General features: G+C 38.0%; 1 protein-coding gene across 11 annotated transcripts; it reads right to left on the reverse strand.

Annotated features, from left to right (window-relative positions):
* Nucleotides 1–943: 943 nt before the first annotated feature.
* Nucleotides 944–24,467, reverse strand: CEP83 (centrosomal protein 83). Of its 11 annotated transcripts, none has more exons than XM_069000148.1 (18): nt 23,933–24,338; nt 21,664–21,746; nt 20,859–21,047; nt 18,500–18,748; nt 17,986–18,136; nt 16,680–16,772; nt 16,272–16,403; nt 13,565–13,816; nt 12,187–12,318; nt 10,393–10,507; nt 8,866–9,010; nt 8,585–8,734; nt 7,857–7,932; nt 6,582–6,739; nt 3,716–3,845; nt 2,759–2,862; nt 1,907–2,087; nt 944–1,242 (listed from the first exon to the last, which is right to left on the reverse strand). In XM_069000148.1, exons 4-18 carry the CDS (start codon nt 18,646–18,648, stop codon nt 1,063–1,065), a joined length of 2,148 nt encoding a protein of 715 aa, XP_068856249.1. In that variant the 5' UTR covers nt 18,649–18,748; nt 20,859–21,047; nt 21,664–21,746; nt 23,933–24,338; the 3' UTR covers nt 944–1,062. The 11 variants fall into 11 exon arrangements, with proteins under 11 accessions (XP_068856249.1, XP_068856243.1, XP_068856258.1 ...); XM_069000142.1 differs by having other exon boundaries at nt 23,885–24,338; XM_069000157.1 differs by having other exon boundaries at nt 20,859–20,872; nt 21,999–24,338.
* Between the last annotated feature and the right edge of the window lie 1,167 nt (nt 24,468–25,634).

A 25,634-nucleotide genomic window follows, 5' to 3' on the forward strand; every position in this document is an offset into this window, starting at 1 on the left:
ATCTCACTGTCTGTGTCATCAATGAAGGTATTGAAGAGCACCAGTCCTAAGACTGAGCTCTGAGGGACCCCACTCATCACCATTCACTACCTGGACATAGAACCATGGACTACAACTCTGGCTGTGTCCATCCAGCCAATTCCTTACCCACAGAATGGCTATTCATCCATCAAATCCATGTCTCTTCAGTCTGGGGATCAGGATATCATGTAGGATCATATCAAAGGCCTTACAGAAGTCTAAATGAGGGCATTTGTTGGTGTTCCTCTATCAACTGTTGCCATCACTCCATCCATAGAAGGCCACCAGGTTGGTCAGGCACAACTTGCCCATAGTAAAGCAATAGTGGCTGCCTAGGATGCCCTCTTTGTCTTTTACTTGCTTCAGCACATCTTCAAGGAATATCTACTCCATGATCATCCCAGACACAGAGGTGAGGCACAGGGGTCTGTAGTTTCATGGTGCATCCTTTCTCCCCTTTTTAAAAATGGGAGCAATGTTTCTCTTTTTCCAGTTGGCTGAGGACTTCACCTGACTACCGTGACTTCTAAACAGAGCAGCAACATCAGCCAGTTCCCTCAGGACCCTGAAATGTGTATTATCAGATCCCACAGACTTGTGGCTATTCAGCTTCATCAAATCATCCAGAACCTGCTCTTGGCTTACAGTGGGAGGGACTTCAGTCCCCCCACACATGCCCAGAGGAGTGGGGACTTGAGAGGTGGGAAGTCTAGTGAACCAGGAACAAAGTGTCTACAACTGAATCCCAATATTGAGCCTGTAACTGCTGCTACGCCAAGTATCACCACACTGGTAACACAAATTCAGGGTGCAGCCCCATCATGAATGGTAACCCTGGATATTCTTTTTATGATTCCCAGTGAGAACGGGTACTTTTGTCTTTAACTGCTTGGACTAAACAAGTTGAGCCACAAAGGCAGAATATATGCAGAATATAGTTTATGCTATTCAGGCACATACAACCATGTTTTTGGCAAAATATGAAAAGCATGTACAAAGGGTAAGTTACTGAAAGCTGACAGCATCAAGAGTTTCCAGATTTTATTTGGAGTCCTCGCTTTGTGCTTCATCTTCTCCAGTGATCTTATTTCTTGCCACGTCCCTGTACCCCATTACACACTCTCTAGGTGGTCCAAGATCTTCCAGCTGTTTTCTTTGTCTGGTTTCTAGTTCTTCCAACCGCTTGCCAAGCAGGGCAAGCTCTCTTTGATGCTGTTCCTCCTTGAAATGAAAAGGAAAAAAAATGTGGCTCTATTTCATTTTGCACACTTACAAGGGACCAAAATGAGCAATATTTTCATTTTCTTTAAGGAAAATAAAAACTGTGAAGTCCAAAACCTCCTTATTTGTTAAATTTTACTCATCAGTGTTTTGTGGGTATTGTTCTGACATTCTTGATGAACAGCATCAGGAAGAAATACACTGCAGCTGTTCATCCTCTGAGATGAAGGAGCACACAAACCTGAGGTCTCTAACCACAAATCTGTAAAGTCAACCTGGTCAACCTCAGCCAGAGAGATTTTCACCCTCAGCAGCTCAGCGTAAGACTCTTTTAACCACACAAGAAATCAAGCTTTGTAATAATGAAACTGTGGTGTGAGAACAACACTAGTATTTCTTGTTCAGAAGGAGCCATTTAAAGCCTCTCAGGAGAAGGACAAAGTATGGAGAACTGTGTTAAAACTGTCCATTTGTTACATCCTGTAACATATCCTTTTGTCTTTCAAGTACTCCTTCCTATTGCGAGGAAGGGAATATGTCTAGATACTCAGTTTCTTACTTCTGTTTAGAGATGAACTACACCTTCCTTAAGGCTAAGGTCAGTATAAAAGGACTGTTCCAGTACCCTCTTTTGCTGTATTATTTTCACAACTTATATCACCACCTGAAGAAGGGAGAAGGATGCTTCAGGCCCAGGAGGCAAGGCAGATGATGGCATTATACCGACTGGATTGAGTGACGGTATGTTAGGATTCAGAATTATACTCCGGAATTCATTGTGCCGACGTTGCAAGTCCTTTAGTCTCTTCTGGAGGCGAGCATATTCTTCAGAGGAAACATTCTGTCTAGGAAATAACAGATTTCTTATTGCTCAAAATCTTTGTTACCCCAGAACAGCAGCACAGCTCTCCATGAGTGCTCTGCTGTTTAACATCCCCAGTTCCTACCTATGCTTACACACCAGAAGAACTGGAAGTTAGATGATCTCTGTACATCCTTTTGCCTACATGTCTGTCTAAACGTACCTCTACATATTTAGCTATCTGCTCTATTACAGATTAGAATTTACACAAAATAAATTAAGCTTTTAATACCATTCACAGTAGTGAGTCAGAGAAGCCACATTAAATTAATTCTTCAAATCAAGCCTGCCATAGGTGCTCAATGAAGAGAGAAAAACCAGGACTTTATATTTCAAAGAGGATGCCATGTCTGTTTCTCTTGCAATTCTGAAGTCTTTTTCACTTCCTTCTTTTAAACAGATTCCTGCAACTGTGTCTATCAGGTATTTTTTCTCTTTTTCTTCTCAAAGAGACAGCCCTGCAGTTGTCTCATAAGCTCTCAGCTGCCCATCCTAAATAGAATCTATTCAAAGAATTCTAGTGCTGTAAAGGCCATTAGACTGGACTCTGGTTACTACTCTAGGTAGCATATATCTTCAAAAATACTTCATATTTGTAAGTCATACCTTGGGCATATGTAATTTTTCAAGATAAGAAGAAGTGAAGTTTATTACCTATTTAACACTTGATTTTCTTTTTCTAGTTCTTCCATCTTGGCTTCCAAAAGTTCTATTTTTTCACGCATCCTCCTTTGTTTATTGTCATTGAGAGTCTTTCTCTGTCAAACAGATGTTTCAAACAGCTAAGTAATACCTTGATAGATTAGATCCTGTAAAAATTAAATCTACATGACATGGTTTCAAGCTGTTACACTTTATAGGATTTTCTTTCCTTAAGAAGAGATGCTGTGTTGTTTGAAGGTGCTAATATTGCCATGCTGGGAAGCAGAAGAGATGGCAAATGATCCATAGTTGTGAATGAAAGAGGCACAGCTGCCAGTCATTTGTTGGTCAGTGACCAGCTGTACTAACAAACATTAACTGTATCTGAGAATCAAAACAGTCATTCTTTAAATGACCATGTATAAATGAATATAAGCATAACCAAAAAGGCATGCTTCCTTCTTTTTTTCTCCTGTTGATCTTAACTTTCCATGACCTTAAAAGATACTGGTAGGTTAACCTATGTTCAATGTGTAACACTGCTAATTGATCTTGAGCTTTTATAAACAACCTGCCTTTTCTTTCAAATTATTTCATAAAAAGTAAGCTTAAAAGAAGAAATAAAATTTTAATAGTCCATAAAGGAAAAGTAGCATCATTTCTCTAGTATCTGAAACATCACCCTCCCTCATCAAGGGGTCCACCTCTTAAATATCCATCAATGCACGTGTGTGTGCAAAGAAAGCCTCACAAAATCTTTGATGGCATTATAACAAAGTTGTTTGCTGTAATATTCTTTTGCATGTCACTTCAACCTATTTCTACGCTAATCTTGAAGAACCCAATATATTTAGTTATTGTATACAGTAGACTGCAAATAAACTCTTAATATCGAAACAATTTTAGCTGACCAACATAAAGTTGAACTTCACACAGGCTGGATCGTTCAAAAAGGAAGAGACAACATGCCTTTTTCTGAGCAACAGCAGCTCGACACAGCTTGTTCTTCATTTGCTTGTATTTCTCTTCATACTCTGCCATGTGCTGAGTAAGCATATGCTTCTCCTGCAACCATTCCATACGCTGGTATTCTAAAGTCCTTTGGAAAAAACAGGTTAAAAGATTAAGAGGTTATACAAACAAAGCAGAGCATTCAGTTAATGCCTTAAGGCTCTTAAAATAGATGCATCTTTTCACAACTCCTACTTGTATATACTTAAATAATATGATTTAAATTTGATTATGTTAACAATCTAATTGTGACTATGACATTTGAACCTGTGCATTAACATTATTCTAGGTTTTGGTCAACCATGAGGCAAGTTTTGAAAACTGATTCCAAGAAGCTAACTGTTGGTGCCTTGTTGGATTGGCATGCTGTCAAACCACCCACAGAAAATTCCTCAATTCAGGTCAAATGATCACACTGGAACACAAGAATAGATGCCTATGCTAAACATTAGTTGTCAGAAGAGCTGACAACTACCTTCTCTAGGAGAGCAGGGTGTTGCCCTATGGGGTCTACTAAGTCTTTGTAACAAACTTGCTCAGGATGTGCTCCCAACCAGAACAAACACCAGCTCAACAGGAAGCTCCCACCAATATGGTTTCTAGATAACATTCCAGCTGAACACACACCACCAATGGCATATGTTATCTGTTTAGACCTTTGCATGGTTACAACATACTAAAATTAGGCTGTGTTCTCTAGCAGTGGATAGGAAAGGAGCCAGTTTCTCCATGCTGCCTTGTTTGTTTGGGCTATCTGCATTGCGAGTCAAAGCAAGACAAGAACTAATGGCGTATTTACTTACTGTTAAAAATTAAAATCAAATGGTGAGATTCTCTGGAGTAGATTTTAAGAAGGCCAAGGCTCAGTATTAGTGCATCCACACTGCTCCAGTCTTAAGCAGATGCAGCTTCCCTACAGGACTATGAATGCATCTCCATAAATTTCTCAGCAAACCACCTCTCCCCTCCCCACAGTAGAAGTATTGGGCATCATCCAGTCTCATATGGTAAACAGGGTCCTGGCCCATGTGTTACCTGTTACGGCTCTTTTAGTTGACCCAGCATGGCTTGTACCTCACTCTTGACTGTAAATAACTGCTAGTACCCAGGAACCAAAGCACTTGGGGCAAGCACTGCTTAGCACTAAAAGGATTTCAGCTGAGGCAATGGTTAAAAATGCTTGAGGTTGGGTGTGGGGGTTTTTGGAGGTGTTCTGGGGGCGGGGGTGTTGTTTGTTTGGTTTAAATGCCACTAACATTGTTCCCAAAATGCTTAACAAGTGCCTGTTTGAGCTCATCTCTGATCTGTATCAGTCTCATAGTTTGCCTTCAGCTCTTTTTCTCCTTTCACATTTTCATTTCCAAGCTTAAGATTGATACAGACAGATATGCACCTGCTTTGCCTACTTATGTTCAATGCTCAACTGGCAGTACTTTATTTATCTGAAACTTTTCATCTTATGTTTTCTCATCTTTTGGTCCCTATTTCACTTCCTCTTGCTTTGGTGCAACTTAACTCTTTGGTATTCAAGCTCATAAGAATTTACTGAGCTGAAGAAGGATGTCCTATCACTCACAGATTCATAAAAAGAACAAAACATGTCCCAAGGCTCCCAGGGTAGCAATGGCACAGACCTGCAGGACTTACATGCAGGCTACAAAGCTGCTTCATTTCTGCAATACCAGCCTTAGTGCATCTCCCAGTACCTACATACTTATACAATGATCTCTGAGGACTGACAAGTTCCTTCCACTGCCTTCTCAGGAAAACCTAATCCTGACTGGTTTGTGATCCATAAATATGTAAATGACCTAACAATCTCATTCAAGTAACAGCAACGATCTCATGCAACATATGAATACACCTCCCTAAAGCAAACATCCAAACTATTTAATGTGCTAGTGACATACTCTGCAGTCCAAATGCAATAATACCTTCAAATGTTACATTGAAAAGCAGTACTTAAAACTAATGACAACATAGCAATTCCAGTACCAATTAGTAGCAAAAGAGATGTTAAAACAAAACAAAAAAGGCACATTATGCCCCTTGGAGATTTTATACTTAATCTGGGACACTGACTTTTTAAAAAACCCACCACACAATAATCCAGTACAATTTAAGACACATATTTGGTTACTAAGCTAGGAAATTCTGAAAAGCCATTTCTGACTGACAAATAAATCTTTAAATTCTAGGGAAGTGTTCATTTCTATACGAAATCTGAATAAAATTTGGCTTCCTTCTGCATTTATTATCATATTTTGATGGTATGTGGTCAAGCTTGTCTAAGAAAAGGAAAGCGATTATTTTTAATTTTGATGAGAGGAACTAGAACATATCCTATCAGCTTTTACTTACCTCATATCAGCTAAAAGTATCTCATGGGAAAGGAAAAGAAGTATATGCACATATACTGACTGGGACCCTGGAACCTCATCAAAGCATAATACAATGCTTGAAAGCTTTTTTCACCCTTGCAGCTTAAGCACTCTTAAAAGAACTGTCTGAAACTCTAGATCCATTTATGCCTATAGAAGTTTGACATTCACTTCAGTATAAGTAGAATTTCATTTTATGTAAGCACTAATCAATAACTAATTTTAACAGACATTAATAGAAACAAACTCCGGTTTTTAAAGCTGCCATGAGGAAAGCTTTTATACATACTGTGCAACAGAATGTACAGCCATTTTTACAACTGTCCAGTATTTCCTGTTAATTTTAACTTTCTGACTTTATTCAGAACGTACAATCCATAGTTAAGTAATCCACATGAGAAACACAAGCAACATGAAAAGTAAAGCCAAAAGAAAAAAATTACTTCTCTGTTTCCAGTTGAGCTTTCTCTGCCTGAGCCCTTGCATGTTGACATTCTAGTTTTGATCTCTCCATTACTTCCTTCAACTTCTGATTAGACTCCAGCAAATCATTTTCTGATTGAGAAAGTGTGGCAAGCTGGAGTTGCATATCATGTACTTGCTACCAAAACAAAAAAAGACTTTTTCAATTTCAGAAGGTATGCAAATAACCAGCAATTGATTTTGAGATACTGAGACAATAAAAAATGGAGACACCAATGGGCTTTAGCTTTTCATTAGCCTTTTTTACTTGTTTCTTTTCTCTTTACTCAACAGCTTCTCCAGAAGCTTTACAGTAAATCACTATGAGACAAAGGGTTTCTATTGCAGTTGAAGTGAGAAAGGTAGGCAGGACTCTTCAGTCATTGATGTATCCCCCAGAACTTGAGAAATCCAACACTTCAGCCCCAGGGCTGAACAGAATTCGAGGACCACACAACATTTTAGTAGCGGAGCTGTGGAGCTATCCAGGCTCCTCTATCTCGTAACACCAACGTGTTACAGCCAGCAGTGACTGTACCAACCAGTTCACAAAATAAGGAAGCACTGGAAAGTCCAACCTCTGCAGCCAGCATATAGAAATGATCATTTCCCTTTCCTTTTCCTCCCCCCACATGGACACTTAGATCCCCCAATTTCTGATTTCTGGAGAAAAAAAATAATTGCCTCAAACTGCAAGTGCATACAGCTTGCAGAGTACTTTGATGTAAACCTATTGTTGTTACCAACTAAATAACATCACAGGCGAGCAGGAGTTAAAAAAATTGTTTTATTTTCAACACTGCCATCAACTGACTCTGCAATAGAAATATACCTCTTTACACTAGTTTGTTCATTTATGAAACATCTGTTAAACACTTGAAGACCCTCAGATGAGAGATGCAGTATAAATGCAAGGCATTACCTAGAAACAATTTATAAGTCTCCATGGCAACTGAATCTCCAGTTAAATAGTGCATAACCGTATTCAATATATCAGTCTATAAACATTCAGCTTTGAAATGCCTGGTACCCACAAAACACATGAAGCAAAAAGCTGTAATCCATTTATAGAGGTCCAGGAAAGCATGATTGATTTCTGAACACTTCTCTCTTTAAATATCTGTAGTACACATTTTGTCCCCCAGGGAAAAAAAAAAAAGCCTTAAAAATTCAATCTAATCTTCAAACACAGGACATGGTAACCACAGGAAGGAATGCATTTCTCTATAAAACACTACAATGCAATAAAACCTTACCTGTTTCAGATTAGCATTTTCACATTTCTTTTCTTCTAGCTCCTCTGTCTGCATAGCTTGCTGTTGAATTTTTAATCTAAAATTGTGTAAGACATCCTTATTTTTATCTAATCAAAATACCAATGTTATAAATTAGGAAAACTCAGCCTGACAAATAAATAGCATTATTTGAAAGGCTGATAAATATTTAACTAAAAAACTATTAAAATATATTTCTATTCATTCTTAAAATTCACAGAGGAGTAAGACTTTTGGAGTTTGACTCATTTTATCATACTGACCTTCATACAAAAACTATAGTAAACCAAGTAAACTCACCACCATAATAACCAACTCAGAGACATCGTATTAGGGTCTCAGCTTGCCAGGTGCTGCTATGGTGCCATTGTGGAAAGAGAAATGGTTTACTCTAACACTGGCACTATGCCAGCAGCTAGCACTGAACCAGTTTTAACAAATGTGTATTGCTAAATTATTACTTCCAAATGGTCATTGAAAATAACATTTAAAGGTTCGAATGAAAAGTGTTTTTTTTTAAACTGTTCATTTTTAATTCTGTGCTATTTTTTTATATAGCGCAAAAGATAATTTTGCTTCATCCACTATAATGAACATTTCATAATGAAGATTTCTGTATCTATGAATAGCAAGCTTTTATACTGTCTACTGTAAAGAAATTAAGGGGGGAAAATGAGAAATTTGTGCTAAGATTAGGAAAGCCACATTACCGCAAACGCTGAAGTTCCTTTTTGCTAGATTCTTCTGCCATCTGCACAGCACGCAGTTTCTCTTCATACTGATCTTTTTCAGATTGTCTCCAAGAATCTTGTTCCAGTTTCATCTTCTCTAGATCAGCTAATCTGTTCTCGAGTTCTAACCTGAGACATTATTCAGCATACACATAAGAATCACTACAAAATGCCAGAAGTGTTTAGTTAAGAGTGACATTTTTTAAATTAACACAAAACAGTCCTCTTTTACAAGTTGAGGAAGAAATCAGTAGACATACTTTTCATTCTGTAAGGCTGCAATATTGTCAAAAACTTCCTCTCTGGCAGCTTGCACTTTCCGAATTAGCTCCCGATCCTTTTCTACCAAAAGCACTTTATGACGTTCAACAGCTGCATTAAGAATTTCCTTGTCGGACAGCAGTCCTGCATTATACATTTTAAAAAGTTAAACATGTCATTATTGATAAGAACCAGATGAAATCCTGTATTCAAATAACTTTATAAATTATTAAAAGAGAACTAAAAATCTCAATTCAAATGATAGAATGAATGGGGGAAGGGAAAAAAACAGAACACAAGAAAACCAGAACAGATCTTTCTTAGTATAACAGTAATACTTCCAAAACTTTTGAAAAGTAACCATTACACTGGAATCATGGTCTACAAGAGTTCCTTACTTTAATATACAACAGTAATTAAATAGTTGATATTATTATAGATTTAAACTCTAGAGAAATTTATACTAAGCACTTGTGTCTGGATTTAAAAATTTTTTTTAACTGTTCCACAATAGCCATGGAAAGGTTGAGCAATGAAATTTTCTTTTTCTGGAAAAGTTTACTGTAAACAGTAACTGGTTATCAGTGAAACCAGCACCTGGGCTACAACAAATCTCATATTTTAATCCACCTATATTACCAAATAAGGCATTTCTAAAACTATGACTCTATAGGCAGGCACAAATGATACAAATTAAAATCTCGTGACTAACACCTGTGTTCAGTGGCAAATAAGCCAATATGCTCTAACAGTGACTCTTGGTTATTTAGCTAATTCAGTGATGCAAATGGAATTCCACAGTAATTTCAGGTTAACTTTTGTCAATACAGACAACACCACTTTTTCGTTGCTCTTAGCGAGCTTAATATTAAAGCAAGTGAACAGAAACAATTATTTCAGGAAGACAGAGGTACTATTTTGGGGCTATGGCCAATCAGTAAGAGGAGAGTTCTCTTTAGAGCTGTGTAGTGATTTGCACACAACTAGTACTAGAAAGTTTTGGCCTTTTCACTCTAGAAGCTATTTCAAGTTGCCTACGTAGTCAGCTGCTTCAGGTATCTTAGAACAATGCCTATTTCCTTCAAAGAATGAGCTAGGTACTGTATTTTGTAAGGCAGCCTTATTGAATGGATATCAATTCCATAGACACAGAATCAAAAAGAAAAACCCCAACCACTGAAGCCCTATAGCACACTAAGGTTTCAAGAAGAGTGTGAAAGACTCTGGAATTTAGCAATAATAGAAAAAAATAACCATATGAAGCATATAATTTGAAATAGATTATGCTCAAGTTGTGTCACAAATGCACTAATTTACATAAATGAAAAACTGCTCTCAACTGTTCTTCACCTAGTAGAGCAAGTGAAACACAATTATTTCAAATACCAAGTGAATTGTCAGATCTACAACCTAGACCAGAAGCAGAAGTTGAAGGCTGCCAGGGAGTGTTCAGAGAAAAAAATCATTGTATTATTCTAACTAGAAGTAAACAGATGAAACAATTACAAAATAATTTCATACTTTACCATCCATTTCACTTTGAATCTTGTTTCTCTCTCTTTCTATCTCACTCTTTGTTCTTGCTGCCTCCAGTTTGATATTTGTTACTTCCAACTTATGTGAATGTTTAAGTTCTTCTACCTGTGAATTAGGAAAAAACAACACCAAATTAACTATAATAAATTTATATATATTTACTTCACTTCTGACTAAAGATACCTCAGAGTCAAGCTAAAGTAAAAGTAAATTTAATCTCCATAAGTAAATCAAAACAGTGATATTCAGTGCCAGAATATCAACTACCTCCCCAAGAATTTCAATTTGGTAACTACTTATAGTCCCCCTGGCCTCCTGGAGTGCTACATTACTTTCCCAAAATCCAGGTTTTCACAGTTTTAAAGTGCATTTTAAATCAAACACTTCTCTGCAGACACCTCAAATGGCCTCATAAAAGTAGGAGCTTTAAGAACATCAAATCAAAGAAAATTACTGCTTGCATGGAAACTTTCTATAGTTTAGGCATTTGAATGCAGTAATTACACGGTCAATGAGAATTAAATATCTGGAGGAAAGCACTTATAATGAAAATCCATTCACAATGACAAATGTAATTACAACCTGCTAGCATATACAAGTGGCAAAAGGTTAAGAATGACACAGTAGCTTATTAAGTAACTACATGGAAGATTTAGGTGCTTATATACTAAGCTGATAACATTTCAGGGCAGCTTGAAAAGATTTAAGGTGGTTTTTTTAAGGCAGAAAATCCAGAAGACAAACACATGCACCTGTGCTCAGGAATAAGTTTGAGTGGGAACAGAAGCAGGTGAAGGATAGTATAGTAAAGCTTCTATTTTTCTCCCTTTGAGAAACAGCAACTGGAACATTTTATTTTGTCCTACTTCTGGAAGGGAGCAGAGAAAACCAGTTGATACAAAAAGTAAAGACTGTAACAATCCTCTATATATTCTGGGAGACTTTTGAAAAATGTTAAAAACCACAAATTTTCCCATCCTATTTAGCATTAATGGGGGACAAGTATGGCATACTACCTAAAGAGGCTTTAAATAGTGGTATAGCTATATCCTATTCCTATGGTAAATTAGAACTTTTTTTAATGAATGACCAAAATTAAATACTTAGCACTCATAAATATGCACTGTAAAAAGATCTCAAAAAAAAGGAAAAGCGTACAAACATAGGAAAAAACCTCTAAGATCTAGTGCCAACCAACCAAAGTTACTCTAACATGTTTTAAGACAATGGTCTACTTAAAATGCTATGATGCAATTCTGTACGGAAATGTTTCTGTACAAGCTATGCTGGCATGAGCCCAAGAAAAAGGCTATGCTAATGTGACTACCCTGCTTCTAATATAACCTAAATCTTCACAAGTAATTCCAATGCAGCTCGCTTCCTGTAGCTAACACAGCCCATTCAGAGGATATGTTTTAAGATCTCCAGAACCCATAGCTCCATTACAAAAAAAAGGAAAAAAAGATCAGTTTAAAGCTCTAAAGGCTGGCTGTTTTCATGAGCATTAAAAACATGAATATAAAGATACCTCTTCAAGTCTTGTTCAAGAAAGAGATCTAGAAGATGGAATAATAAGAACATAAACTCAATCTTTAGAGATCCTTTTAGGTATGATGCTTCTCCTGTAAAGTCACATTGTCTTTTAACTGAAACTGAGGGAAAAATTCCATACCTATTTTAAGTCACAGCAGAAGACATTGTTATTTTATTCTTAGTGCAAAATATAAACAGAAAAACATAACAGGATGTGAAAAATGTATTTCAGATACCAGAAAAGTACTTACTTTAGCAGCTAAAAAATTGACTTCTCGTTCAGATTTGTGAAGTTTGCTAGTTAAGAGAATGTTTTGTTCATGACTCATCCGCAGTTCTTTCTCAATTCGATCAACCTGTAGTTCCGCAGACTTCTTTTCTGCCTTGAATGAAGGAAGTATTTTTAAGATTTTTGGAGCTGGGTTGCTGTTACTCATTTGAAATGTTTGATTGATCTGGGCTTTCAGATATTACTGACTCATTATAATATATAATATGATATGATATATAAAAATTCATCTTTGCTCAACCATATATTCCAATACAACAAGGGTCTTGAATTTTACTCACAAGTCACAACTGTTTGTACTAACACCTCCTACACAGAATCACACACATTTTCAATCCTCCTTCATAAGGAGGTGGTGTAATCTGACTTGGTTAGGAGGCAGCAGGTGTGCTTACCAGTAAATTACTGGACTGCAAACAGTGTAACTACAAATGGTGCTCAGAAAGGTGTAATATGCTGGCCTATGCAGTTTCACTGACAGAAGAATTAACATCATGGAGAGAAAATAAAATGCAATTACTGTATTACAGACTCAAGACCCAATCTTTACTGAATATTGAAAAGGTAACTAATATATGATTTCACCTTTCTTTCTCTGAGCCTTTCTATTTTTGGCAGGGCACTCTTTAAAGTCATTTAAGAAGATTACAACAGTTTTTAAGTTGAGATCGGAGCATTTTGTAACTAAGGTATACAGCACTGATAATAGTAAAAAAGAAAATTAACCATCTATCTGCATGCTACCACTGTGCAAAGAATCTAGATAAAAAGGCTCACTACCTAGGGAGGTAGCAAGAACAAGCAGAAGGTCTGAGGACCACAGATGAGGAATACAGTGGAATCCTGGGGAATGTACAACAGGCCAGAAATACCAGTTTCTTTAAGGGAGAGCAACAGCCAAGAACTAAACAACTGCAGTAATGTGTTGGGGAAAGAAGAGGCACAGGTAAGGAAAAAAGATGACAGACAAGGAAAGGATTAAAGAGAGGAATATCATGTGACATTTTTGAAAAGAATAAAGAATTTACAGATTATTAACATACTGGTTTCTAACTCCAGCCAAGTGGTAAGTGCTGACATGACCTTCTTACTGACTACAAATACAGATATCACTCGCCTGTTTAGAAAGGAGATCATTCAGCAGAATCTCTCAGTTGAGAGACTTTCCAAAGTTGAACTGGCAGTGCATGACTCCCAGTCAAGTACAATTTGATTTTAAATCTGAAATGTACAAATTCAAATTGTAGAGTCAATGGCCAAATTATCAGTGACAGTTCTGTCAGGCCAAGTGTTATTCTTACTACACTCTACAGGGACGCAAAACAATAAAAAAGTCTTACCTCTAGAGACCGCATCATGGTCTGCATCTCAGCTAACTGTCGTGCTTGTACTCTTTGAACATTTTCTGCTTGCACACCACAGTTGTGTCTTTCTGCTCTTAGTTCTTCTACTTCTGCTTCTAAGGCTTTTAATTTCTGAAACAGTTGTGCCTTTTCTCTAGAAAGTGCCTCCACACGTTTACTGTCCCTTGTGGGATCAATGCTAAGCAGCTGATTATGGAGTTCTTCCTTATCTTTATCCAGTCTTGCAATCTGATAGTTGTTAATCAGAAAAATAAAAAGCTCTTACATTGGTTATGTGTCAGGCAGCAACAATTACAGCAGTTAACAATTCAGAAAAGAGCAGCAGTGGACATCTAAAATATTAAGAAATTACATTAGCATTTGTTTTCTTGCTTAGAATAGGAAATTCAAAGCAAGACCACCTGAATGCCTATAACTAGTGGGGTCTTTTTGAGAACACTACAGAGTGCAATACTAATTGATGTCATCATTAGCAAGATGGATGATGGCATGGAGTCACTTTCAGCAAGCTTGAGTACGACACCAAGCTGGGGGGAAATGGTCAATCTGTTGGAAGGCAGAACTGCTATCCAGAAGAATCTGGACAGGCTGAAGGAATGGACAGAACTGGGTCCTCTTCAACAAGAAGAGGAAGTCATGTATCTGGGATGGAGTAACCCAGTGCAACAGTACAGGCCAGTAGCAACTGTCTAGGAAGCATCTCCATGAAAAAGGATCTGGGGGTCCTAGTAGACAACAAGCTGAACATTAGTCAGTGGAGTACCCCTGCAGCAAAGATGGCCAATTGAATCCTGACAGACTGGCAGAAGGATAACTAGCAGATCCAGGGAAGTGATCCTTTGTCCCCCTTCCAGTACTGGTAAAGCTGTACCTGGAGTTTGTGTCAAGTTAAGATGGCCACTAGGATGTTCTGAGGGTTGGGAAACATGACCTATAGGGACAGGCTGAGAGAACTAAGCTTCAGCTCGGAGAAGAGAAGATACACAGTGATGGGAAGAGAGGCAACAGGCACAGTTTGGAAGATGTGAAGTTCCAATTACATATTATGAAAAAAGTTTACCATGAAGATGGTTAAATATTGAAATAGTCTGCCCAGAAAAACTATTAAATCTCCATCCTTGCAGATGTTCAAAACTTGGCTGAATATGGTCCCAAGCAACCTGACCTCATTACACTTCAATATTTTAAGCAGGATTTTGGACTAGAAAGTCTATTCCAACTTACCCTATGATTCCACTGTTTTGTAATTACAACAGAACTCAATTCTGCTAATAACTCCAGACAGCCAACATGACTAGGCCCCAACAGATAAATCAAAAAAAAAAAACCAAAAAACCCCAAAACTCCAAACCAAAACCCAATAACAACAACAAAACCCCCAACTCTCTCTTACACAGTAGTACAAAAGGTACAAACAAATCTGGAGACTGTAATTAACAAACATATAAATACATAGATTGTTATGTTTCAAAACAAGTTACATGGATTGAATATAATACTGAGGGCAAAAGAGTGAGAAAGAAAGGTATGTAAGCATTCTCTCCATATTTGGAGACTAGTCCAAACTCTGATCTGCAGCAGTCCTTTAAAAGTTTCACCAGCGTTCTCTATGAACAAACCCAATTTCTGCAGCAAAAGCCCTCTAAATGCCTTTTATGAGGAGATTCAATTGCATGATATGCCCAAGCCATCATTTAAGAATTAGGATGTTTTTATAGCCTCCTTGTGCTAAATGACATGGAATGTTAAAAAGCCCTTGAGAGAAACCAGATCACACTGTGCCCTGGGCTCAAGGTAGTTTCATTCTGTGTAAGTCTGCTAATTAGCTGCAGGACTAGCATAAACTCAACAAGCCCATGAGAGAGGCAGGCTGTAAAGCAGCATGTGGGTTTAGCTCCAGGAAGGACAACTGTTCTGTTTTTAATGCACTGCATTTGCAAACTTGGATTGATTTTGAAAGTGACAATTGCTTTGATTTGTGTCTGATGTTTGGAGTAATACATTCAAATCTGGCATCTTGGAATATATGCTTCCAGACAAATACTTAAATGGATATGCAAATGACATCTGCAACTCATTTACAATGCTGTATATATTTAAAACATAAATAAGCTAGCAATTTATTTAGCTACATACACTTTTGAATGTCTGAAGAAATAAATGGTTTCTTCAAGAGCTAATACAATTGAAATAAAGTTAGCAGTTTTCAGTATCCTTTTGATTATCACCATCATGATCCAAACTAGGATCATGACAGGTACATTGCAAAATGCACCCTTTATCTGCTATTAACAATACCTTACCTTCCTCGATAAGCTGCCATGGAAGTAAAGTCTAAACTTACATTGGCTACTCAGATAATTTATTAATTTCAAAGTAGCATCATGTCTCAAATTCCATCACAAATGTGATTAAAAACAGGATTAAGCAAACGTACTGGCAATCACTTACCAGAAAGCAAGTTATTCTTACTTTTAATAGCAGAAATAATATTGCAACCCATCACTGAACAAATCTACAGAGGCAGCCTTAGGCTAAGTCACAGAAGTGCTTTGAGAAGTCAGAGAATAGAAACAAACATTATGAAATGGTGTCAAACTGACAACCCTTCAAGTACCAACAGTTCCACAATGTTCAAGCAGCTTTGTCAGAGATGCTTTCTAAGCTACTATGTTTTACGTACCTCAGCCTCATATTTTATTTTCTTCTCTTCTAAAATATGTGCATGTTCTTCCTTTTGATGTTCAAATTCTGATTTCAGAAAGGTATGTTCATAACGAAGTTTGTTATACAGTGTTCTGTATTTTTCTACTTCCTAAGTTAGACCAAAAAACCCAAAAAATCAATTAAAAGTTTTCAAATTTATTTCCTTCAAATGTCCATGCAATGTTCCTATTGTTTCACAAGTTATCTTTGATGAACTGAATGCCGCCTCCTCCCTCTTCCATGATTTCATCCTTCCCTGCCTGGGACAACAGTACCACAAAAATAATGTCATACTTTGCTCACCTTTCAGTTTTAATTTCCTAAGGTTTTAGGAATAACTATAAAGCAGCAATCATGAAACAGAATTTCAATACTTATGACTTACATTTTCTAGCTTCTGATATCGCTCTCTCATAGGAGACTCCAATTCCTCGTATATTTTTGCTTTTAACAGTTCTAATTTTTGAGGAGTTAGCACCTTAAAACAGAAAAGTATCACAAATAATTAGTCATATTAAGTTATTTACACTGTGATAGGTCACATAGCCAGGAATAAAGTATTTCAAATATGATTTTAGGAATTCTACTTAATTTTCTAGGCTTTTCTAAAGAAATTTCAATAGTAGTTACAGAAGCAAAAAAACATATTCGTGAACTAAAAATATTCTGGAAGATAACAGAAGCATTTAGAATGTCAGTACTTATTGGTAAAAGCAATGCAAATTTCAGGCTGAATTGCCAGGAGATTTATCTCCTTTGTGGGGGATGGGGGAAGGAAAAGCAGTCTCACATTAAAGAATTAGTGTCTAGAAAAACTTAAGCAGTAAGTGAACCAACCCCAAAAGATTAAAATGAGCAACACCAAACAATTATTTGCAAAACACATTAGATGTGTGTTCTCCAATGGATACGTGGTACTGGTTTGAATGAAAAAAAACATCAGGAAAAATTCCTTGCCTTAAACTCCATTTTGTATGGTATTTTGTTAAAATTTCTTGGTATGGTTCACCCAGCAAACTATCTACCAAGAAGGAGAGTTTAAAACAAAAAATTTCATCCACAACTGTGACATATTCTAATTTATTCTACTTTTCTTTCACTTATCTGTACCCTGAAGTCCCTGGAACTAGTTCTAATTATGGTACTGAGGTGCATCTCCTCCATTCAGAGTCTGGGATCCTTTGATTAGAGGCTATATTTGTTTTCTAAGAACATGTCCTGCATTAGTTTAAGGAAACAAGCAGTTACCTAGAGTGTCATCCAAGTTATCTTAAATGTTGAGGAGCATTTTTGTTTGAATTTTGTTTGGGATTTTTTAAGAAAAAGAAAGAAAGAAGAAAGCTGTCATCATGAAGAGAAACAAATATCTATTTTTCTAGTCACTCATCCTAACAGGTTTAGTTACCCTCCAAGGCAGATGATTCTCCCCTTAACAGCAGAGCATGAACAGATAGAGACTGAGGGTCTTACACAGCACCTAACAACAGGATTTGGATGATTCAGGTAAACAAGGAAACAATAATTTCAACCCATAGTCACTCTAGAGAAGAATCATTACCTGGATTGGGTGAATTCAACATACCTGAAATATATCCAAGCTGGCTATATACACACTGCATTAAGAGAAAAATATGCATGGTCCTACTACAGGATAAAAATACATCCTAAGTCCTTCCAGTAAATTATCTTACCTGCATCCTCACTTGTTCCAGCTCTTGTGTTTTACCCAGCAACTGATCTTGATATTCACTAATAAGCTGCTGAAATTTGTCATGTACAGTCTGTTTTTCAACTAACAACCGTTTCAGTTCATCTTGTGATTTGGTATAATCCTCTTGTAATCTGAAAGATAAAATGCATATTTACTTTATAGTCACCTTTTAAAATTAGACCTTAAAGCTCAAAAGACTCACACACAGAAGCAAACATCCGAACATCAAATAAGAACTAAGCTATTAATACTCTCTTCCTGTAATACATTGAAAAGTTATCCCATATTTACAAGTATAAAAAGTACTGCAGAAACATCATCTGCAATGTCTTAAAGGTACTTTGAATTGTTTATTTTCTAATATGAACAACACTCAAATCTGTCCTTACACACAGAAATAGCTGACACACAACATACAGACAAATAAATCCCTTCCAACATTTAGCTTCACCTTTTAACAGCTCAAAGAGAGAACCTTGTTTAAATTGATGTACCTTAGATGTTCTGCCCTTACAGTTTGATAATTTGCTTTATGGTATTCACTTCGCATTTTTTCATCCATCAAAAGTTTTAGTATTTCTTGTGAATTAGCTGCATCACCATTTTCACCGACAGGAGGAAGGAGGCTGCCCAAACCATCCATTTTATGATGACTGTTCACGATGAGTATGGAGAAGAAAAATGTATAACTAATCTACAAGACCATCCACTCCTTCCACTGACATCTTAGAAGATCAAGACACCTGAACAAATACAAGGACATGTAATTAGCATTCAAGTACATTCACAATTCAAAGGTTTCACATACTGCTTTTGCTTTAAGTACAGAAGAATCCTGGTTCTGTAACTCAGACTAGAAACCTTTACTGAAAGTGCAACTCTTCTCTGTTCATGCAGCCTGCCCTTAGAAGTAATAGCCCTTCCAGGGACATAGAATACACTTAAACGTGAAGGTCATTTGAGTCAATACAAAATAAGAACAAGCACTACTATCTGACAGATTACATTAAATGTTATTTTCACTTATATGTTATGTTCACTTATATGTTATGCTATACACTGAGACTCCAACTATGATGCCCTAATTATGCCTTGTTAATCAGAGTTCAAGCAGAGGCCACAGACAGCAGACACATACAGCTTTTCTTGCTAGTTATTAAAGTCAAAGACTGTCACACTATCCTAACAGGTTGTATTACTCAATACCCACTTTTTCAGCTGGAAGAAAAGCAGATAATTCTCTATTGAATTCCTATCCAGCCCTCTCTGGAGAAGAGTTAAGGTGTCAGGGACAGCCTGGAAGTCACCTGCCCACAGTTCAGTCCTGAAATATGTAATTGCTACATGTCACTTCCTTATTTTCAAAGCTTATCTTGTGGTTTCTTGTGACCTTTCCAGAAAGAGTTTTGCAAAATGTGATAATATCAGATTGGTGTGAGGAAAGCTGCAAATCTAGAGTTGCAGAGAAATAAGTATTCTAATATGCCCCATTAGTGCTTTTTGATATTTGAAGCAATAGGTATTAATCTGATCATTACTGACATTTCTACAGGATCTGGGAGAAGGAGGACTGTAACTGAATTTTAGGGAAGTTACAAAGCTTTGAAACCAACTACTCTGTCATTTTAGCTTTTTGCATAGCTGGACTGATGCCTAAGAACTCCAGGTCTGCAGTGTGCAAAGTGTACCTTTGTACAAAGTAAAACTCAAACAGAAACAATGTTAAATCTATACCACCACTACAAATACCTCACCTTCTTTATATGCACAGTTGCATGTATGTTTTCTACCATGGCACTCCTTCATGGATGTATCTTAAACACTTATAATTTGATTTTATAAACCCCTGAACTATAAAGCAAGAGGAAAATCTGTCTTCCATACAGGAAAGTAACACCCATTCCACTAAGACATGATAATGTCAAGAAAACTTAAATGTAAGACTTTCTTTCCCATTTTTTCTTCCTCCATTGTTAAAATGGGAAAAGGTCAGAGAAAAATCTACCACTTATAACACTAGTCTAAGCAAAGCAACAACAGCAACTTCGTATTGTGCTTTACCCAAATTTGCTGAGAGAATGAAGAGGAAGAAATCAGAATAAAGAACATTCTCCTCCATGACTGTCCTATATGCACAACCAATTTCAAATATTCATAAGTTCTGAAGAACCTTCTAATCAATACAATTTCTTTTTCATCCCTGAATTTTGTTGGCTATTGAGAAACAAAGGACAACAGCAAGTTTCAAACTCAATATAAAGACATTTTCAATTGTTAAACCAGCAGCTGGATGAGGAGAACAGGTCAGTGATGCTAAGGACAATAAATCACATGAGAGGACAGAAAGCTCTGGTATACAGAGAAAATTCAAGGCAGCATGTCCCTAAGAATTTCTAAGCATATCAACAGGGTTAACATGATCACTATTAAAAACAAACAAAAAAACCCACACTAACAAAAAGAACAAATCAAACCAACAACAAAAAACCCCCAACAATAACAAGGCAACGGGACTTTTCTCCATCTCAAGTCTTTGCTTTCGTATGCTACAGATACTAAATGTAACTATCAAACTGTAAGCCAAAGCTCAGAATTAGGAACACACCATTTAAAGTTGGGTCTGAATGCTGCTGCTTACTTGAGTAAGAAGTATTTCTGAAGTGGCATAATGGATATAAAGTCAAAGACACCAAGAAAACACTACGTTTTCTGAGAGCAAGTCAGCCAAAAGATAAGCTGAAACACAGCCTTTTGTACTCTCTATTCCAAGCTGTTGCAGGTGAGAAGTATATTCTTTCCTCACAGCTCTTGCTACTATCAAAAAGTGCAAAAACTACGAAGCAAGACACACACCTGGCCATGTATTCCTATGCATGAAGATTTCAGGAAAAAGATAAACGGAGAAAAGAGAGGGAGATAATTGCAGTTGACAAAACAAGGCTCCAGACTGCAAAAACCTAAGCTGTATTTAAGGAAACAAAACTATTTTGGCTTGCAGGGACATCTAGCGGCAAATGTCTTGATTTGCATTCCTGGTGACAACTGAAACACAACAGAGATTTCATTACTTCGTGAGAGCTCTTTCCTCGAAAACACAAAGAGCAATTTGTAACATTTAACCTATTCACATTCTTACAGGCAAAAAAGTTTTTTGTTGTTTTGGGGTTCTTTTCCCCACATCACAAAATAACTTCTTGGCAGTAAACTGTCAATAGTCAACCACATTTAGGGATACAAATACTGTAAGTGTATTACCACCCAGAATCTCTTCTGTGCTAATGGCTAACAGTACTTGCTCACAGTCAGTGAACAGACTTTAAATAATCTTCAAAATTACACAAAGAATACACCCATAATTTTTGAGAAATACTTTAAAAGAATACTAGGTTCTTTCTCTCTTGGAGATGTGTTCAAGAAGTAGAGAAGCATAAAATATACTTTAAAGAAACTAAACCCACCACCATATCTAAGCTTAATTCTACACCTACATATTTGCCAAATTTTATCAAGCTACCAAACTGCAAATTTGTATTAGTTGCCCCAAATTCATACTATGAAACTTTAACATAATTTTCCACAGGTATAAATATAAAGGTATTGGTGCAGAGTCCTGAAATCTAGGAAAAGCACGCTCTGTAGGTAAAATAGTAATACTTACTGTAGAATAGGTAAGTGAAGCAAATCAATTACATTTCTAAGAATCACCTTTGTTTTGCCTTTCTTCTCCAATTATTTCTTCTCCTAAAGTGAGAAACATTGCTGAAGTTCCTACTATACACTTCCCCTCTTTAGAGCTGCGCACCATGAAAGGGCTTTCCTTTAGCAAGATTTTTTCAGCTCTATTATTTTAACTTTTTGTTTGCTACAAGCTCTTAAAATAGAGAGAATACTTGCATTTAGAGAAAAAATATGATGATATCAATATAATTTTATTTCCTTATATTAGTTTTTATGGTACTTCATTTACAACAGCAAGGCTTTCTTCTTGCTCACCTGGCATAACCAAATGACATGGCTGCACCATGTATTGGTAATTCCCCCGAGTGCCATACATAACTCACTCATGGTTCTCTTTTCCATACCATAGCCACATTTAAACCACTTAAATTTATCGTGTTTGAACACTGTTTTAAACAGCTAGATGATACAATAAATATAATTTTGCAACTACTGATGAAAAAACTAACAGCGTTTAGCCTTGTGCCATGTTTTGCTCAAGCAGTAAAACTCTCAGTAAAATCTGTGGAAGTCAAAGAGCTTCTTCACACAATGTATGGTCTAATTCCTCTGCCTGCTTCTGTCACAGCTCCAGACCTCTTTACTTGCTCTTTCTTTTTTTCTAATTGAATTAACCAAGATCTTGTGAAACAATGAACTATCTGCCTTAGAGTGACAAACTCAAAGAAAGCACAGGCTCATGAAAGCAACTCTTCAAACACCACCCCCTTCTCATCCCTGCTCAAGAGTCTACAGATAATGAACTAATGAAAAAGTGTAATCCAGCACAAGAGCTCACTGTCACCAGGAACAGGAGGTTCCACTCCTCATTTCTTTATCCCCATTCCTGTGTTTGTCATTCATCAGACCCCTTCATGAACTGTTTTAACTCAAGAAGCCAACACACTCAAACAAGCAGAAAACACTCAATAGTTCTTCTGTGAGGTCAGTGAGTCACAAGAGCTCATGGAAAAATCCAGCAAGCACATCATCAGTGAAAGTGGGCAGCTGGTACGGACTAGGGGAAAGGAACAAAGAGCCAAGTAAACAGACAGGAGGAGGAGCAAGCCTTTCTCCTTTCAGGAGCAGAGAGCTGGCACAGCACGGAGCTCAGATGTTCACAAAATCACAGCCTTGGACTAGATACCCAGATTTTAGACAGTCACAATTCAGTGAAACAAAGCCTATTTTAAAGAGCTACACAACACACTCATAAGAGATCAGACTTCCCGTGAACACCAAGTGTGTAACCAAAAAACCCAAACCTCCTTCTATGTAATTTGAGAAATGTGACAGCACACTGCATATTAACAGTAGGGCTAGAAAGTTCCATAAGCTAGACACTGGTCAGATATTAGTGTAGAGAATCCAGTGGAAAAAAACACTTAATACATCTGTGCACCTAAGTGCAGAAATTTGGAGAACATCTGTATTACAGAAGACATCAATCTCATGCAAGCTACTATCACTCCCTCCACAACACTCACTACTCAAAGTACAAATTTCAACAACAATTAACTATATGTTACTGCAGTGTCCATCCCTACACATGGCACACAGTACCCCTTTCACTTACACTACAGATCTAGTGTCTTACACTACAGATCCGGTTACTTATTAGGTAAAAAACAACAAACAGGGCTCTCTCTTAGCTCAGAGTTAAAATTTGTGCTTTAGCCAGACACTACCAAGTGAAACTGACAGCAGTTACTGATCAAACTGAATTTTGAATAGGAGCTACAGCTGGTAAATTGAGCTGTACTCTACACACGCCACGTGTGTTTTCCACTGTTTTTGCATGGCAAGAAACCCTCAAACACACAAACTTTTGCTTACTAAAATCTTATTCAAAGTTCTACTCGGGCATACAAATGGCTGCTTTTTGCAAAAACTTCTATACTTCTACAACCAAAACTCTTCTGAAAAATCCCTCCCCTTTCATATTAACTCAAAAATCGAGACGTTCAGGCAGGGCACAGGTTTCATGTTAGTATACGTATCCCACACCTCCCGTAGGCAGAAACACGATTTTATATACACTCTACAGTCTGGACGAAGATCGAGCGAGAGGCCAAGCAAGCTACTTAAGTCACCACGACCTTTTTACTGTTAATTTTTTTGACTTATGGACGTAGGAGCTCGGTCAGAGGCACAACACTAACACGGCAGACGCACATCCAGAAGCACAGGAAAAGAATCATTATCCTCACAGCACACGTGGCTGAGGATCGCTGGTGAAAAGCAAACCGGACAAGCGTAAACACTTGAAAGCCTGCAGCGAGCGGGCTCCTCCTGCCCCTGAACTGTGCCAGGCGATCCCGAACGCAGCAGGCCACAGAGGCCGCAGCAGGCCGTTCCGGAGGCGGCACAGCGGGCACAGAGGAGCGCTGGGATCTCCCGCCCCGACTGCGCGGTGACAAGGGCCCGGGCCAGCGCGGGAGGGGCCCGAGCAGAGGCCGAGGGGCCTCCCCGCCCGTTCGCCGAGAGGTGCGGCCCCACGCCCACAGAAGGGCCGCGGCCAGGCTGGGCCCGCTCACACCCCGGCCCCGCTCACAGCCCAGCTCTCCCTCACAGCCCGGTCCTCCTCACACCCTGGCTCCCCCTCACACAGCGGAAACCCCCCACAGCCCGGCCAGGCGTGGCTGCCACCGGCCCGACCGGTTTAAAAATGGCGCCTCTCACCTCCCGCCGGCGGTACCGCCCGCCGGGGCCCGGGCAGCGCGGGGCACGCTGGGAGCGTTGCCGGGGAGACGGGCGGGCCCGGCAATGGCGGGCGGGCCCAGCCCTCGCAGAGCCCTGGGCACACGGTCGCCGTGCGGGCCGCTGCTCTCGGCCAGAGATAGGCTGCTACAAGCAGCTGAAATGCTGTGAACACCATCTTCTCGTAAACATCTTCATTTTCCCTTTAAAATCTCTTTGACTGAAGCAAGAGATTGAACGTCCTGATCGGTATTGGTATTCCTCTAATAAAGATAACAGCGCTTTAATAAGGATTAAAATTGTTTTCAATTAGTATATTAGAGGGTGGGTATTAGTGATGACACACACATACCCAAGGAAAAAGTAAAAAAACAAACAAACAAACAACCCAAATGCCACATTAGCCAGCAGCTGGAGATTACAGCTGCAGTCACTCCCCAGAGGTGGCTGCAAGCTAATTGTGTCTAAAACATCAGTGATTTCCACAGCTACAATGGCGAGAGTTTAGTGCTTTCCTGTCAGCCTGACTGTGCAGACCGATGTCGCTGTGCAGGTTTACCTGTATGTTGCACTTGTTGCAATGTTAGGAGTGAGATACCAACAGTATTCCATCTATACCAATGTACACCCATGGGAAAATAAATAATACCACAAGGCTCTGCAATGAATTAAAATTTCATTTTTATTCAAAACAGATTTTGATTAAAAAGAAGAAAATAAAAAGCCATAGGTCTAAACAAGTTTACAAAGCAAAAAAAAATCTTTCTAGAAAGTATTATGAAGTTGCATTCTCACTTTCTGTATCCAGTTTGCTTTTTTTTTTTCCCCACTATCAGCTCTACAAATGTTAATGCTAACTAAGGTCAAGGAGAAGTCTTTCTCCCCTTTACAGTTGCATTAACAGGAATGGTAGAATGGCACAGATTTTTTCTTTAGTTCTATTAGTGTCTGTTCATAGCAGGATTACATAGCTATAATCTATTGGAAAACGATTCATTTATGTGAGAAACATGACACCAAGGATCTAGATCACTCAGAGTGAGTCTGCAGGGGATATAGCAAAAAATCTACAAAATCTAAAATTATTTAGGTAACTAAAATCAACAGACAGGGTTGGGTGTCCCTTGCCAGCTAATTTATGGAATAATTATTGTGTAAGTGTTTCCAGTGTGTCATCTTCTTCTAAGAGGATAACTCAAGATGGTGGAAATT

Source organism: Aphelocoma coerulescens, chromosome 1A, assembly GCF_041296385.1.
Source record: "Aphelocoma coerulescens isolate FSJ_1873_10779 chromosome 1A, UR_Acoe_1.0, whole genome shotgun sequence".
Classification (NCBI taxonomy): domain Eukaryota; kingdom Metazoa; phylum Chordata; class Aves; order Passeriformes; family Corvidae; genus Aphelocoma; species Aphelocoma coerulescens.

Bases quoted from the DNA above. Each gene is read 5' to 3' on its own strand.
- CEP83 (XM_069000164.1), bottom strand. From the start codon at position 18,648: ATGGATGGTTTGGGCAGCCTCCTTCCTCCTGTCGGTGAAAATGGTGAT. The intron at 18,137-18,499 runs GTACATCAATTT...TTTATCTTTCAG, and splicing joins GTAAGGGCAGAACATCTAAG to ATTACAAGAGGATTATACCA. The intron at 8,735-8,865 runs GTATGTCTACTG...ATAATGTCTCAG, and splicing joins GCAGCCTTACAGAATGAAAA to GTTAGAACTCGAGAACAGAT.